Source organism: Tamandua tetradactyla, chromosome X, assembly GCF_023851605.1.
Source record: "Tamandua tetradactyla isolate mTamTet1 chromosome X, mTamTet1.pri, whole genome shotgun sequence".
NCBI classification, from domain to species: domain Eukaryota; kingdom Metazoa; phylum Chordata; class Mammalia; order Pilosa; family Myrmecophagidae; genus Tamandua; species Tamandua tetradactyla.
Genome location: NC_135353.1, coordinates 22,480,633 through 22,498,340, shown reverse-complemented (window position 1 = coordinate 22,498,340; position 17,708 = coordinate 22,480,633). Strand labels below are relative to the sequence as shown.

General features: G+C 39.0%; 1 protein-coding gene across 4 annotated transcripts in view; it reads right to left on the bottom strand.

The window, feature by feature from the left end:
• ARHGEF6 (Rac/Cdc42 guanine nucleotide exchange factor 6) overlaps positions 1 to 17,708 on the bottom strand; it is a 166,260-nt gene that overhangs the window by 131,655 nt on the left and 16,897 nt on the right. For all 4 annotated transcript variants that reach the window (XM_077145354.1, XM_077145353.1, XM_077145355.1 and 1 more), the window contains one exon: positions 938 to 1,022. In XM_077145354.1, the coding sequence (XP_077001469.1) occupies positions 938 to 1,022 (85 nt within the window). The remainder of the gene's footprint in view (positions 1 to 937; positions 1,023 to 17,708) is intronic.

Sequence of the window (17,708 nt, the reverse complement as noted above, 5' to 3'; positions counted from 1 at the left end):
CTGTGGGCCAAAGATTCCTTATTTGTAAGATGATGGACCTAATAATTATAATACCCACCCCCAGGGTTGTTTCAAAGACTGAATGAGACCACCCATAACCCTTAGGACAGCCTAGACCCATTGGAAGGGCTCAAAGCTCTTAATCTATGATTATTACCCAGTCATAAGTAAGATACTATAGCACAGAAAGAGTGAAGTTACACTCTAAGTTTATCATTATCTTTGCATTTACTAAAATTTATATTTAATACTTGCAATGTGGTGGGTATTAAATGTTTAAACAAAAGATACTCTGTTCATGTACTATGTACCTGAGGTTTCATCTCCAATGCAAGGTTACTGAGGGGTTCCTCTACATGTATAAAGACAAGTGGAAAACTATGAGAAAAATAATTCTAGTGGGGAAGGGGAAGTAGCAGTCGTATTTTGTAAACTTTATGAAAAAGGGAACTGGTCTTTTTCTTTTTATTTTCTGTCCTGTTATGTTCATTTGGTTATTCAACAGCCTTGAATGAAATAATTTATTGGTTCTTATCCTTATATTAAGAGCATTAGAATGACATTTGTGGTAGTTATGTTCAAATTCTTTTTTTAGCAGTTTTATTGAGATAGAGTCACGCATCATACAAGCCACCCAAATTGCAGAATTAATGGTTCATAGTATTACCACGTAGTTGTGCTTTCATCACCATAATCAATTTTAGACCATTTCATTACTTAAAAAAAAAATCCCATACCCTTTACCCACCCTATTATTGTGTTTAAATTCCAAACCATAAAAAATAAAGCATTTGACATCTATTGGGGTCTATATGGGAGGAAAGGGGAAATTTGTAACAATCTAGCAATTTTGGCCATGGTTAGCTCCTAGAGTAATCTGAAACACATGGATCCAAAACTGCCACCCAGAACTCACAAATCACAAGCCCTTGCTTACCTTCTGTTGCTTTGTTGACAGCTAAAAGAGTGCTCAGAACCTTGGAGAAATTGACCCCTGAATAAAGGTCATCAGGATCAAATACCTATGAGAAAGGAAAATTGAAACTGTGAGACACTGTAAGCATTCAACTCAACAAACACAACTATCAAAAGGCCCTTCCTCCAGTGCTCAAGAGAAAAAATATAAAAGCCAAGAGGCAAATTTCTGTATACCTTTGGGAGAAATGAAAGCGGCAGCTGAGCCGCCTAATGACATGTGGCAGGCCATCAGTGAGTCAGAGAGAAGCTGTAATGGGAAATGAAAGCCAAGCAGAGAACACAGCACCCACCAGGAAATACACAGTGTGTACTCAGACCTTTTCTTCTGACCTGAACATATCAATACTCTCAGCCGGTACGGAAACTCATATGCATGGGTTACAGTTAATGCCCGTCACCTACAGAATGTCCTCAACAGTCCACAAACAAGAAGGTGTAGGGTTTTTTTGATAGTTGTGTTCATTTTTACAGTTTATTAACTACACTCAGAACAGGCACTGTGGTAGCTCCTTTCCCACTGCTCCCTTTCTTCCCTACTTCTAATCACTGGATAGAAACAACCTAGGATTTCAACTCCAGGAAACCCAAAATTTCTACTGAGGTCTTCCTTTTGCTTCCTAGCCTCAGTACCTGGTTTCCTCTGCCTGACCCTGTCTCTCTCAGCTGAGCTTCATGGATTTGAACCTTTGCTTGCCTGAACCTATGGGTTCTTCTTGGCCTCAAGTGACTTTTATGGCTTTCTTGATACTAATCAACTCTCAGCAAGAAAACACTAAATACCATCATTCTGATATGTTGTGATCCCTAGGGAAGGTACCAGTCATTTGTTGTTGCTTCAAATCCACTTATTTGTATTAAATGCATGAAAATGTATTGAGATTCAGAGACTACAAGTATTCTCAAGCACAAGCACATTAATCTATCAATTTGCCAGTCAACGTTGTAGATATACTTATCTATATGTCTATATGTAAACAGATGCACACCTTCTGGGTGGAAATGCCCCGTCTAAAAGCAATTCGTTCCAGAATGTCTAGAAGTTTTTTGAAGAAAACAGATTGCATCATTTTTCTCCCAAATGTGATGATGGGAATAAAATGTACCTTTCGTGTGGGATGTGATTAGTAATGGGCCTAAGATTTTGAAGGGTCTGTCTTTCCATTAGGTAGAGCCATTTGTTCTATTTCTAATCTGCATATTTTCTGGGAGCCATGTCAAGACAAATTTTTGTCTTCTATTTTTCGATACATAATCTTGAAGACCTAAAATCTGACTCTAGAATGGAAATATAAAAATATCCACATTTTTTCAAATTTGGTGGGTCAATATAGATAATATTTGCAAATGTGAACCTACACAAATCTATCTATTTTAGGGCTCACAAATCTACCATTCATTTAATCAATTAACATTTTGCATTCGAACTTAATGTGACTGAAGAGCCCAAATGCCCCTAAAAATGAGACACTGATATACTTGTAGTCAAGAGCTAATATTTCTAAAGAGCTAATTGACACTGTGATCAAATATGTTTCTGAATACTACAAGACAAAATTCAAAGTTTTTCTAAATAAATTTAAAAAAATTCAAAGTTTTCCAAGAATAAATTGATAGGAGCTCTCTTTTAATCTCCCAAAGCCTGCATGAACAAGATGCAATAGACTTTGGAGAGAGCGTCCAGCATCCTGGGGGATTCCAAACTTATGGAAGTCCCCTTAGAACACGGATTGAACGGGAACATGCTCATGATGTACATACCAAAATGATAATGAGGCAAAAAATCCTCTTGTTTTTTTAGCCCATAATTCCTAATGAGAGTGTGAGTGTGTGGGTGCATGTGGATGTGTGTTTTAGGTGGGTGTGGTGGAGATGAGTAGTCTAAAATAATAAGCAGAAGTAAAGATTAGCAGAGTAAGGACTCAGAGTAAAAGCTGTGGTGAAAATCTCCTCCTTCCTTTTTTATATTAGGCCTTATCCAAGTTAATTGACTGCCTATAGGTGGCAACACTGGTATTATTCACTGGCACTGGTACTGGTACTTGCCTGGATTTGAGAACAAATAATCTGATTAGAAAAGAAAATGTACATCAACATGAGTTATTGCATCTGCTTGAGGGAAGTTGCCTGGGACTGTACAAAGTTCCCCTTTGAGAAAGCTCCAATATACTAGAGTTTCCCCATGGACACAGCTTTTCTCACTGCAAGCCTTTCTTGTAGCATTTAGAAGCTACACAGGAAGTTTGAAGAGGCCTCTAGATTCTAGTACAGAAAGCAATGCTTGAGGGTTATGATTTCCAAGCAATCAGAAGATCAGATATAACCACCAACACCCTCCACTGCATCATACCCTCCCAAGCCCCAAACTGAATGATATTTGAAATTCCACCCCAGACCTCTTCCATAAGGTTCCTACTAAAATAGAAATATTATTTGAAGGGAAGGTAATACTTTCAGCTGTTATTAGTCATTCATACCTAAGTGGAAATGAGAGGTATGAGACCAAGTTTAGAAATGATGATGTGGAAAAAGTCCAAGGACACCAGGGTCCAACTGGGAGTGGGAAGAAAATGAGGAAAAATTAAGTTACAATAGAGAACATTTGCCTAGAACTAATCTCATTTTTCATACATGCAAAATGGAGAACCAGTGCCCATTTTCCTCTGCAAAACACTGGGACCTGTTAATAAGTAATGCAAAATTATATATCTATGCTGTATGTGATTATCCAATATGTCATCTCTAGTCCTTGTACAAGCCTCACTAACCTGTTTAGTGTCTCTGGCATATGACTGAGTCCCAGATTAGCTTAACTTTCCTAATACCTATTTTGGTCCAGAGGTAGATGGCACAGAAATAAGTCAGTTAGTTCCAGCTGGATAGGTGAAGATCAAATAAACAGCAGGGCTCCCTCCCTCAAGGTACCATTCTTGCAACTGGATGAGGCAAGATTCAAGTATAACAACAACAATAACAAAAAGATAAAATTATCTACTACTCTGGGTAAGTAATGAGAGACAAGTATTAAATCTGAGTTAAGTTTTTTTTAGTATATACATAGAGCCAATTCAAAGTCCAATCTTACACCAGCAGATGAAATTAGACAAGACATTTAATTTTAAAATCTTTCCCAACATTTTTCCATTTTGGGTATCTGCAATGACAGCAAAACCTATTTTCCATTCACTAAATAGCAGGTGTTAATTCTGAATTGCTGGGGATCTTCCAGTATAAACTGTACAGAAGTTCATATTTTTGTGGCTTTATGAATAGATCCTTTTGGAGTAGTTCTCAGTTTCAACATGTGTGCTGGTTTGAAAATATTATGCACCCCAGAAAAGCCATGCTCTAATCCTGATTCAATCTTGTGAAGGCAGTCATTTCTTCTAATCCTGATTCAACACTGTAATTTGGGAGCTTCTGATTAGATTATCTCCACAGAGATGTGGCACACCCAATTGTGGGTATGACCATTGATTAGATGGAGATGTGACTCCACCATTTCTGGTGGGTCTTGATTAGCTTACTGGAATCCTTTAAAAAAGGAAACATTTTGGAAAGAGTAGGAAACGACATAGCCTAGAGAAAGGACAGAAGCCTCAGAGCCGACAGAAACTTCACAGCTGAGCTGACACAGATGCGAACATGTGGAGAACAGAGACAAGGATGTTTGGAGATGTTTGGATCCCAGCAGACATTGCCAGGAGACGTTAAGCAAGTCAGAACCTGGAGAGAACCAAGAGATGAAAGCCAGCCCTGGAGAAGCCAAGTGAGGAACCCCCACAGAAACAGAGGCTGAAAGCAACAGAGCCCAGGACCAAGGGACAAGCAGATGCCAGCTACGTGACTTCCCAGCTGACAGAGGTGTTCGTGACCCATTGACCTTTCTTGAATGAAGGTAATCTCTGGTTGGTGCCTTAATTTGGACACTTTCACTTCCTTGGAACTGTAAACTTGTAACTTATTAAATTCCCCTTTGTGAAAGCCATTCCATTTCTTATATTGCATTCTGGCAGCTTTCAAAGTAATACAGCATGTATGCTATTTTATGACAGTTTCCCTAAACTGGCAAAAACAAGGAAACACCTGAGAAGAAATTCTCCCCAATCCCTGGCCTTGTTCCATTTCTTTGCTAATCTTAATTAGAATAGCTACTATTTACTGATTCACTGTGCCCTTGCTACGTACCCAGCAACATGCCTGACAATATATTTATTTATTTGTTTGTTTTTCATTCCATTTGATTCTCCCAGCAATCCTGAGATGTAGGTACAACTATTTCCTGCATTTTGCAGATGAGCAAACTGAGACTCCGAGTGTTTAAGTGTCTGAGCAACAAAGTGATCGAGTCAATAAAAATGAACAAGAAGGTGCCCTGAAGGATATTTTAGTCCTGCATGCATACTTTATGTTTCAATGAGACATAAAAAGAATGAAAAAGAAATCTGTTGGTTTATATATAAAAAGAAATCCCTTCCCATTGTCAATAAAAGTGGCATCTGTACCACCTGCAGCTAGTTTGTTTCAACCTCTAAGATGACTAATTCAGCTAATTGTGGCCAAAGAGAAAATCTTCCACATGACAAGGCTGTCTGCATGGGGACCATGCCTAGTTCCTGCATTCTCCTTCCATTCCAAGGGACAACACTGACCCAGCAGGTACCGGGCCATGTTTGCCAGAAGCAGGGAAGAGCTGCCCTGACTACTTGTACTCATTCATCTGGGTGCAGCTTGCAAGCCCCAGCCCACATCTGTGAAGTGCTGGGTGGGTGGGGGTCCAGCCTGCAGTTGCAAGACACATCTGACATTCAGCACCCTGACTTCTCTGGCATCGTGCTCTAATCACCTGAGTTAACCAGTCACAGCCCCAGCCATATCCTCATTAAGAGAAGAAGCCATATTCTATTCTAGTTCAGAACCAAGCAACTTCATCTGGGTTATGTCTCTAAAATCATGCGGCTTCAGTACCAACCAATCAACTTTTATTTAAAGTTAATTTAGGGTTTGAGGTGATCATATGGGCTCCATCACTCAACTGTTATGACACCCACAAAAACCTAATCAACCAAAAAACAAATGATTTAGTGGACTCACAGAGACATGGTTTATGTATCAGGTCCACATACAAAAATTTTTTTTTTAAGATTACAAATATTTGAGGAACATTTCAGCTCTCCCTGTTCTTATTTTTCTTATTGGACGAAATCTTAAATCAACCTGGCTCATCTTGAATCATACTCTAGTTCTCACAGCTGAGCACACTGCCTTTGTTAACCCCTGAACTTTAGAGGAAATGCCATTACATAGTGCGACAGAGCAAGCCAAGCTGAGCTGCTTAGTCATATTGCACTGGGTGGCACTGCTCCGGCTCTGCAGATGCAACCTGGGATGCTTCCTCAGAGCTTCAACTAAAAGCAGTCACAAAGTCAGCAACAAACATTGCTCTTAGTTCAAAAATTGGACTCACCCACTAGTATCCACTTACTAGAATGCAGTGGATGGCATCTGTGCCCTGCCTGATTTTAAATAATGAGGGTTCCTATTTGGATATGGAGCTAACTTAGGAGAGGAAACCCTGCTCTCTACTCTGCTCTTGTTTCCTCCCTTTCTCTCTATTTCTGCGATTTAGGGAACAAGATCCGAATTGTGCATGTAGCTGCAATAACATACAGTGCATTCAAATGAGCACTAGTGTGGATGTCAGAAAACTTTGACTCTAATCCCGGCTTTATCACTGCTGAGCAGTTGTAAGTCGTGTTTTCTGGCCAGAGTAGTTCCTCCCAATAAAGAAATCTTCATGATAAGACAAATCATAATTAGAAATGTGTTATATAGCACAGAATCAAAACAAAGGGAGACTGGGGTACCACAGTCTCATGTGATCATTGACCATTTATTAGTTGCTTTTTCAAAATGTCATCTCTTTTAAAATGACCTATTTGTAAATTCTGGCTGTATCTTGATGCCACTGCAGAGTGGGATTTAGATTGTGATTGTGGACAACTTTAAATACCCATGTTCTTCTGTCCTTGGATATAGAGTCACTTTACATGAGTAATATGGGCTCCCAGTTTATTTGGTCCTCCTAGAATCCACACCCAGGAAATTTACCTCCATAGAGCTCCTGTGGGAGCAGCAAAGATCCGAGTATGATCTTTCACCTCTCACTCTTCATTTCAAAGTCACCAAATTCATTCCCCACAGGCCACTTTGGCATCACCAGCATCACCCATCACTGTGTCACACCTAATGGCCTCCATTCTTCCCTGTCAGCACTACTTTGTGGGGCGGGGAAAGGCTACCTCCATAGCACACATTTATCTTTGTTGAGTATTAAGAATTCAGGAAAAAAAGGAATGAATAGAGAATGATATAGGCATCTTGGTAGGAACGGTCACAAGATTTGAGAGAGAGACAGATAGAGAGAGGAAGAGAGAGAGAGAGAGAGAGCAACTGGCTGGGAAAAATCTCACCAGAAAGAGAATAGGCATGAAGAAAGGGAAAGACGAAATCTCTCTTCTCAATAGAGCTTGCCAAGCCAAGGACAGGAAGCTGGAGGCTGAGAACCAGCTGCCTCACTGCCAGCCATCGTGGCCAGCCCCCTGCCCCTCCTCCTGTGCTCCTGTCCCCAGAGCCTTGGCAGGAGCCACACTAGCTGCCAGTTTTGAGGAGTGGGGGTGGACGGGTGATGCCTCAGCTGCTGGAGCAGCTGTATGCCAGATTTGGGGGGCATCCTCCTTACCACCCCCACCCCCACCCCTTCAGAGAAAGGGACTGTAGTCCTAGTGTTTCAAATTGGAATGCGGAACACATTTTCACAGAGAAATAACGTCATACCTGCCACTTAGTCTCTCTGAGTTCTATAGTTCAGGCACATTAGGCATTAAACAAGCTGTTGTGGACTAGCCAGAAACATAACCACTGTGCAGAACATTTTTGTGATGAGAAAATATTTTCTATTTGCTAACAATAACACACCCATGAACTTTTAGAAAATAATCCATTTTTAAATCGAAGAACACCTGGCCACGTGTTCCTAAATCAACACCCAAGGGCCTTTATGCTTTTCCTTTGTCCTTTCATATAAACAAACACTCTAGACATTTATTTATTTATTTATTTTTATTTTAGAAATCTCCAAGATGAGACAATCAAGCTGTACGTATGAAGACTATGGGAATATCCTCAGAAATTCAACAGTTGACAGCTTCTGCCCCAGGGAGGACTTAAGAAGGGAATCACCTGTAAAAATTTGGCTTCTGCAGCCCCTCCTTTCCTAGGAACCTACTGTGATTTAGGGTTAGAGCCCAAAAGCCTGGGAGAAACAACAGATTCACCACGAATCCCATGCACAAGTAAGACTGGTTTAAATGAACCCCACACAGAGATTAGGGAGTGAAAAGGGCAATGAAAAAATGAGTTGCTGCAGCTTGCTTTAAGCAGCCAGCTCTTCTGGCACTTTCATCTGTTGCCTTCCATAAAGTCCTCCATTGAACCTGCCTTCATTTATCTTTCTCCTGAATGGCTACAGCCTCATCCCCTGTATAGACACTCCACACTAAAGTCTTCAATTATCTATCACAATAATGTTCTCTTATTTATTCTTTGGGTCTTAAGATCAGTCCTGGATTACCAATTAAAAGGGGCGCTCTTTTCAGTTCAAATTCCCCCACAGCCCTGGCACAATATTCAATATATATGAAACACTTGTTAGATAATTATCATTGGTTGGTCAACAGAATGTTCCAGCAGAGAAACTTAAATATAAATTATGTCTAAAATACAAGCCCTATGAAGCCAGTTTATATTGTTTTTCACTTCTGTATCCCCATTGCCTAAAAGAATGCCCATTAGGGCGGGCCACGGTGGTTCAGCAGGCAGAGTTCTCACCTGCCATGCCAGAGACCTGGGTTCAATTCCCGATGCCTGCCCATGTTAAAAAAAAGAAAAAAAGCCAAAAAAGAGTACCCATCACATGGTAAGCGCTCAATAAATATTGGATGATTGATTGAAAGTTTAGAAGCTCTTGCCAAAAGATGAATAATCATAACTGAAGACAAAGCATAACTAAAATTATAGTAAAGTCAGAAACAAGTAGCTTAATTAAGAAAAAAATCAATTTCCATGCAACTTTCCAAGAACATATCTGCTCTCTAAAATAAGATACCCTTGAGTTATCTGTAAAATTAAGTCCCACGACCATTATGATAACCAAATTTAAAAACTCTATGGTTGTGGATTTATTGAGCAGAGTATGGGTGATGTCCACAATTACTGACTCACCTAGTTAAAACAGGTTCCTTTAAATCTTACCACAAAGCAACATGGCCAAAGTATACAGAGAAGAGTAGCTGGAAAGAATTGTGGCATTTTACTGTTTTGCTGGAATTTGCTATAATTTCTTTTAACCATTATGTTGTAGAGTGACTTTTCTAAATGACAAGGCACTCTCACCTGTTCATACTCATGCTCTAAAATCAGCCCCAAGTTAGAGACAGAGAACAGTTGTACCTGACAAATACGGCAAAGAAATTCACCTGAAGCAAGAAGTGGTAAAAGGCAATTTGAAAGATTTTAAATCACGTGCCCAAAGTGTCATTTACATCAGCTAATCTAGGTGGGAAGTGTGTGGTGTCAAATTTACTACCATTTTCTTTCTTCAGAGGTCACTTTCAGTCATTCATTGTGCAAGAACTTTTAGCACTCCTTACTTAAGTCTATATGTGAACCATTTGTTCAAAAGTAGATCGTTTTTAGAGATGCTCATCAATTCTTAACAGACCTCAACTTAGTAATTAATTAATTTTTACTCCATATTATTCCAAACAGGATTTGTACCTAGGAAATCATCTAAACACTGTGAGGTAGGTATAGAAGCTCAAACATCAGAGACATCAGGAATGGTGCTTCAGTTGCCATCCACGTCTCTCAAAACAAAGTGATCCATTCATTAAAGGTCTAGTGCAACCACGCCTATTAGAGACCTTCAAGATCAAGTTCACACTCCTCAGGCTGCCATTCAAACTTTTTCTCCAACCGGCTCCTCTCTAGTAAGCCCATCATCCCTTACAGTCATTTCCTTGTTTGCCCCAGAACCCTCTGTTTTTTTCGCTTTGCCTCTCTCACATAGTCATACTTTTCCTTATGAAAGTTCCCTCAACTATTTAAATCCTAGCTCTCCTTTAGGTCCCATCCCAAATCATTTCCTTCCATGGGGTCTTCCCCAAATACTACACCTCAGTACATCATGGGTTCCCCTTTTTCTGAATTCCTATTTCATTTATGCTCTAGACTCTGGAACCACTAACTCAGATACCTAGTCAAGACTTTTATATACTGTTAAATGTCACTATTTCACATATACAGTATATATTGCTCCTTCCCAACTAAGCTATAAAGCTCCAGTAGGCAGGAGCCTACAGTCCCAGGCATGGCACTCATCATATAAACTGTGAACAAGTACTTATTGACTGACTGCTAGTCTTTCCTACCAACTTAAAATTTACACACAAATTTTTTTCCATCAGAAACACCTATCCTTCTGGTATGCCTTTCCCAGAAGGAAGGAAGGAAAAAAGTTAATTTTTTTTCTAGTAGCACTTGATGAATCGGGGCTCATATAAATTCCATCTCTTGGTAAAATAAATTCTGCTTTTATAAATTTGAATTTGAATCACTTCAGAGAAATGAAGAATGCTGACAAAGCATTTACTTCACTTATTAGTTTCCTGGCTGCAAATATATACATAATACCATACAATGGGTTGGCTTAAACAATGGAAATTGTTTGGCTCACAGTTTTGAGGCTAGAAGAACTCCAAAATTGAGGTATCAGCAGGGTGATGCTTTCCCCCCAAAGACTGTGGCGTTGTGGGGCTGGCTGCTGGCAATTATTTCTTAGTCCTTGGAAACATCTTCTCCTTTCTTTACTCAGTCCTTGGAAGCATCTTCTCTTTTCTTTTCTGGGTTCCACTGACTTCTAGTTTCTCTCTGTTCAATTCCCTTCACATATAAGGACTTCAGCCATATTGGATTAAGACTCACCCTCATTCAATTTGTGGAACCTTAACTAATAATACCTTTTAAGATTCTATCCACAGTGGGTTCACACCCATTGGACCATGGGTGGAGACCAGGGCATGTCTTTTGTAGGGGACATGATTCAATCCCCAACACCTCACAAAAGGAAGTTAAGTTACTGCCAGGTATCACGTGGGCGAAAATCACAATTAGAGAGTCCCAATGTGCAAATATCACACTTTTGAAAGCCCAATGAAATCAAGAGTGTGTTTAGTAGAAGAAATAAGAAGTGGCCTGGGAACTAGAAAAGCAGTAAAACCGTTCTATATGGCATCATGGGACCTAAACTTTCACATCTTTAATTTTCTTTTCTTTTCTTTTTTTCAAAAAAAAAAAAAACTTGGAACATGCTCTATTTTAGCATTCAGAAACTGAGTCAGTTCTATAAATAAAAGCCAACTCTTGAAAATCTACAGGTAAATGATTAAAGATACAAACTATCTAAAATAAATTTTCTAAACTTCATTCATTCATTATTCATTCAACAGATATTTACTGAACACCTAGTACATACCAGGCATTCATGCATAAACTTGTTTTAAGGTAAGAAATAAAAAGGACGCTATATAAAATGTGGCAAACAAAGAAGTCACCCTGAGGTACATCAACCCTTAAAACATTGTTTTCCATTCTGTTACTTTTTTTGAAGGTGATTTTTAAAATCCCACATCAAGATTCTCTCAGTATAGGGGAAACCTTGAGGACAACGTGTTGAATGAAATGTCAGAAACAAAAAGACAAATATTACCATGCCTCACTCATATGGACTAACTACAATATACAGACTCAGAGAATAGAAATAAAGAGCATGGGTTATCAGGTTAAGGCCTACTGTAAAGGTTCCTAAATTGTAAGCTCTTATAGCAGTCATATCTATCCTGGAATTGTAACTGTTATTTCTAAATTCGGAGATGCTGAGCAATTTTTGTATAGCCTGGTCGTTCCCTGGAACTTCAGGTATTTGTATGACATCTGAGACACAGAGTTAGAGCTATGAAGTTATGAAAGTCAGAATCACCCCATACAGCAACTGTTAAAAATGATGAAAAGCGATCAGACTTCAATTTTAGATATGAATGCAACTGATCTGGATAGGACTAAGGTAAATCATAATATAGGGTAAAAAATGCTATGGTCTATATTTTAAAACTTCAACTTCTCAGTATGAGACCAAAGGAAGAAATGTTTATTTGGTGTAAAATTTATATTTTCAGTAGCACACTATCTAATCTAACTTGTATGGTCGGTTTATTCAAACACCATAATTACATGGAACCTTGAATAGAGGCAAGATCTTGTTGATTTTTACAGGTTCCTATGATGCCCCAATATATCCCAGAGTAATTTGGGCAGAAAATAAAAATGTATTTGCAAAGTTCTCTTGAGGGACAGGGGAGAAAGGAGGAAATTTTAAACTTCCCCACCTGGGGAATTCCTGACATTCTCACAAGAATGGGGGACAACCAATATAATAGGCTGAGCCCTCTATCTTGGGATTCACCCCTATGAAGCCTATATCTGCAAAGAAGTAGTTAAGCCTACTTATAATTATGCCTAGGCAACACCTCCAGAGAACCACTTTATTGCTCAGATGTGGCCTCTCTCTTTAGTCAGCTTGGCATGTGAACTCACTGCTTTCCCCACTACACGGGACATGACTCCCGGGAATGAGCGAGGATCTGGCATCGTGGGATTGAGAAAGCCTTCTTGACTAAAAGGGGGAAGAGAGAAATGAGACAAAATAAACTTTCAGTGGCTGAGAGATTTCAAATGCTGTTGAGAAGTCATTCTGGAGGTTATTCTTATGCTTATATAGATATCCCTTGTCAGTTTTTAGTGGATTATAAAAGCCAGAAGGAAATATCTGAAACTGTTGAACTGTATTCTAGTATCCTTGATTCTTGAAGCGAATTGCATAACTATATAGCTTTTACAATGTGACCAAACAGGCACACAATGTGATTGTGCAAATCTTGTGTCTGATGCTCCATTTATCAAGGGTATGGACAGATGAGTAAAAAAATAATAATAATAAGGTCATGAAATAAATAATAGGGGAATAAGGAGTAAAAAAAAGTGGGTAGATTTTAATACTAGTGGTCAATGAGAGGGAAGGGTAAGGGCTTCCCTTACCTGGGATGTTTGGGGCTTTTTTCTTTTTCTGGAGTGATGCAAATGTTCTAAAAAACATCATAGAGATGAATACACAACTATGTGATGATATTGTGAGCCATTAATTGTACACCATGTATGGAATGTATGGTGCATGAAGATATATCAAGAAAAATGTTTTTTAAAAAAGATTATTCCAATATGCAACACATTCCCAAAACACCAGAATGTCTTCAGAGAATGCAAACTTGTTATAGTACGGTGAAAAGGCTTACTTAAATTATTACAATATACATTTTCCCAAATAAGTTGTTAAATTTTTTGTTAGTAAAATACAGCATTCTTTTGGTTTGCATACATTTCTCAGAAATTCTTGTGTAAACAGCCCCAGTTTGCTAGAGTTATGAAGAGCAGGATTACAAAATAAAATGTTCCTTAGTGTTCAGGCCTGCTTCATTGGCAGGGCTCTTCATAAAAGATGTTAAGGGCTTGACACCTTAAAGGTGTCTCTTAAAATAATTTCTCATCTTCTAAGGAGTTAGAAAGGTCTATGCTATTGTCTAGGTGAGACAAGCCCTTAATAATGGTTTCACTCGCTGCCTTGCAAACTGTTAATACTTTGTCTCACCTTAATTTAATTCCTTCCTTTCCCTATTGCCCTCTTCAATCCCTCAATTGAAACGACTCTGATCTCTGTAATAATATCCAAACCCCGAATAAAGTATGAAACCAGGATTTAACTCTATTTGTCTACACAGAACTTAATTAGGACAGCAAATCTGTCAAAAAGTCAAAGAGTGCCAGAAAATTCACAAATACATGGAGGCTCAACAACACACTCCTAAACAACAAGTGGGTCAAAGAAGAAATTGCTAGAGAAATTAGCAAATACCTCGAGGCGAATGAAAATGAAAACACAACATATCAAAACTTATGGGACGCAGCAAAGGCAGTGCTAAGAGGGAAATTTATTGCCCTAAATGCCTATATCAGAAAAGAAGAAAAGGCAAAAATGCAGGAATTAACTGTCCACTTGGAAGAACTGGAGAAAGAACAGCAAACTAATTCCAAAGCAAGCAAAAGGAAAGAAATAACAAAGATTAGAGCAGAATTAAATGAAATTGAAAACATGAAAACAATAGAGAAAATCAATAAGGCCAGAAGTTGGTTCTATGAGAAAATCAATAAGATTGATGGGCCCTTATCAAGATTGACAAAAAGAAGAAGAGAGAGGATGCAAATAAATAAGATCAGAAATGGAAGAGGAGACATAACTACTGACCTCACAGAAATAAAGGAGGTAATAACAGGATACTATGAACAACTTTACGCTAATAAATACAACAATTTAGAGGAAATGAACGGGTTCCTGGAAAGACATGAACAACCAACTTTGACTCAAGAAGAAATAGATGACCTCAACAAACCAATCACAAGTAAAGAAACTGAATCAGTCATTCAAAAACTTCCTAAAAAGAAAAGTCCAGGACCAGATGGCTTCACATCTGAATTCTATCAAACATTCCAGAAAGAATTAGTACCAACTCTCCTCAAACTCTTCAAAAAAATCGAAGTGGAGGGAAAACTACCTAATTCATTCTATGAAGCCAACATCACCCTCATACCAAAACCAGGCAAAGATATTACAAAAAAAGAAAACTACAGGCCAATCTCTCTAATGAATATAGATGCAAAAATCCTCAAGAAAATTCTAGCAAATCGTATCCAACAACACATTAAAAGAATTATACATCATGACCAAGTAGGATTCATCCCAGGTATGCAAGGATGGTTCAACATAAGAAAATCAATTAATGTAATACACCATATCAACAAATCAAAGCAGAAAAATCACATGATCATCTCAATTGATGCGGAGAAGGCATTTGACAAGATTCAACATCCTTTCCTGTTGAAAACACTTCAAAGGATAGGAATACAAGGGAACTTCCTTAAAATGATAGAGGGAATAAATGAAAAACCCACAGCTAATATCATCCTCAATGGGGAAAAATTGAAAACTTTCCCCCTAAGATCAGGAACAAGACAAGGATGTCCACTATCACCACTATTATTCAACATTGTGTTGGAGGTTCTAGCCAGAGCAATTAGACAAGAAAAAGAAATACAAGGCATCAAAATTGGAAAGGAAGAAGTAAAACTATCACTGTTTGCAGACGATATGATACTATACGTAGAAAACCCGGAAAAATCCACAACAAAACTACTAGAGCTAATAAATGAGTACAGCAAAGTAGCAGGTTACAAGATCAACATTCAAAAATCTGTAGCATTTCTATACACTAGCAATGAACAAGCGGAGGGGGAAATCAAGAAACGAATCCCATTTACTGTTGCAACTAAAAGAATAAAATACCTAGGAATAAATTTAACTAAAGAGACAAAAAACCTATACAAAGAAAACTACAAAAAACTGCTAAAAGAAATCACAGAAGACCTAAATAGATGGAAGGGCATACCGTGTTCATGGATTGGAAGACTAAATATAGTTAAGATGTCAATCCTACCTAAATTGATTTACAGATTCAATGCAATACCAATCAAAATCCCAACAACTTATTTTTCAGAAATAGAAAAACCAATAAGCAAATTTATCTGGAAGGGCAGGGTGCCCTGAATTGCTAAAAACATCTTGAGGAAAAAAAACGAAGCTGGAGGTCTCACGCTGCCTGACTTTAAGGCATATTATGAAGCCACAGTGGTCAAAACAGCATGGTATTGGCATAAAGATAGATATATCGACCAATGGAATCGAATAGAGTGCTCAGATATAGACCCTCTCATCTATGGACATTTGATCTTTGATAAGGCAGTCAAGCCAACTCACCTGGGACAGAACAGTCTCTTCAATAAATGGTGCCTAGAGAACTGGATATCCATATGCAAAAGAAGGAAAGAAGACCCATATCTCACACCCTACACAAAAGTTAACTCAAAATGAATCAAAGATCTAAACATTAGGTCTAACACCATAAAACAGTTAGAGGAAAATGTAGGGAGATATCTTATGAATCTTACAATTGGAGGTGGTTTTATGGACCTTAAACCTAAAGCAAGAGCACTGAAGAAGGAAATAAATAAATGGGAACTCCTCAAAATTAAACACTTTTGTGCATCAAAGAACTTCATCAAGAAAGTAGAAAGACAGCCTACACAATGGGAAACAATATTTGGAAACGACATGTCAGATAAAGGTCTAGTATCCAGAATTTATAAAGAGATTGTTCAACTCAACAACAAAAAGACAGCCAACCCAATTACAAAATGGGAAAAAGACTTGAATAGACACCTCTCAGAGGAGGAAATACAAATGGCCAAAAGGCACATGAAGAGATGCTCAATGTCCCTGGCCATTAGAGAAATGCAAATCAAAACCACAATGAGATATCATCTCACACCCACCAGAATGCCCATTATCGACAAAACAGAAAATGACAAGTGCTGGAGAGGATGCGGTGAAAGAGGCACACTTATTCACTGTTGGTGGGAATGTCAAATGGTGCAACCACTGTGGAAGGCAGTTTGGCCGTTCCTCAAAAAGCTGAATATAGAATTGCCATACGACCCTGTCCGCAGCCGTCTCGTTCGGCTTCTGATCCCCGGCCGGCGAAGGGAACAGGAGGGGAGAAAGAGACAGACGCAAGCAAACCAACTTAAGTGACAAACACGGGTTCGAGGCACGCAGCGGTTGTGAGCACAGACCTTTACTGGAGTTAAGCTTGCATTCTCTGTTACAGGTTCCACGCGGGACAAGATACCCCGCGGGGGAACAACCTCTATGCGGCCGTCAGGTACGGCTCCCTGTGGGTCGTCTCCACCCACCCTGTCCGGGTAACCTCTTATATACTGTGCCCAAACCCAATAGGTTAGTGCCACGTATACAGAGGTGATTGGAAGACAGGGTTGGTGGGCGCGTGCGTCATACGCGGAAACAGGATGCGGGCGCCATCTTGACTCACTCGATGGGCGGGGGGAACTCTAGAGCAGGCCGCAGCGTGTCCACTAGGCCAGACCCGGGAGGCGGCTCTCCACACGACCCAGCAATACCATTGCTGGGAATCTACTCAAAGGAATTAAGGGCAAAAACTCAAACGGACATTTGCACACCAATGTTTATAGCAGCGTTATTTACAATTGCAAAGAGATGGAAACAGTCAAAATGTCCATCAACAGACGAGTGGCTAAACAAACTGTGGTATATACATACGATGGAATATTATGCAGCTTTAAGACAGGATAAAATTATGAAGCATGTAATAACATGGATGGACCTAGAGAACATTATGCTGAGTGAGTCTAGCCAAAAACTAAAAGACAAATACTGTATGGTCCCAATGATGTGAATCGACACTCGAGAATAAACTTGGAATATGTCATTGGTAACAGAGTTCAGCAGGAGTTAGAAACAGGGTAAGACAATCGGTAATTGAAGCTGAAGGGATACAGACTGTGCAACAGGACTAGATACAAAAACTCAAAAATGGACAGCACAATAATACCTAATTGTAAAGTAATCATGT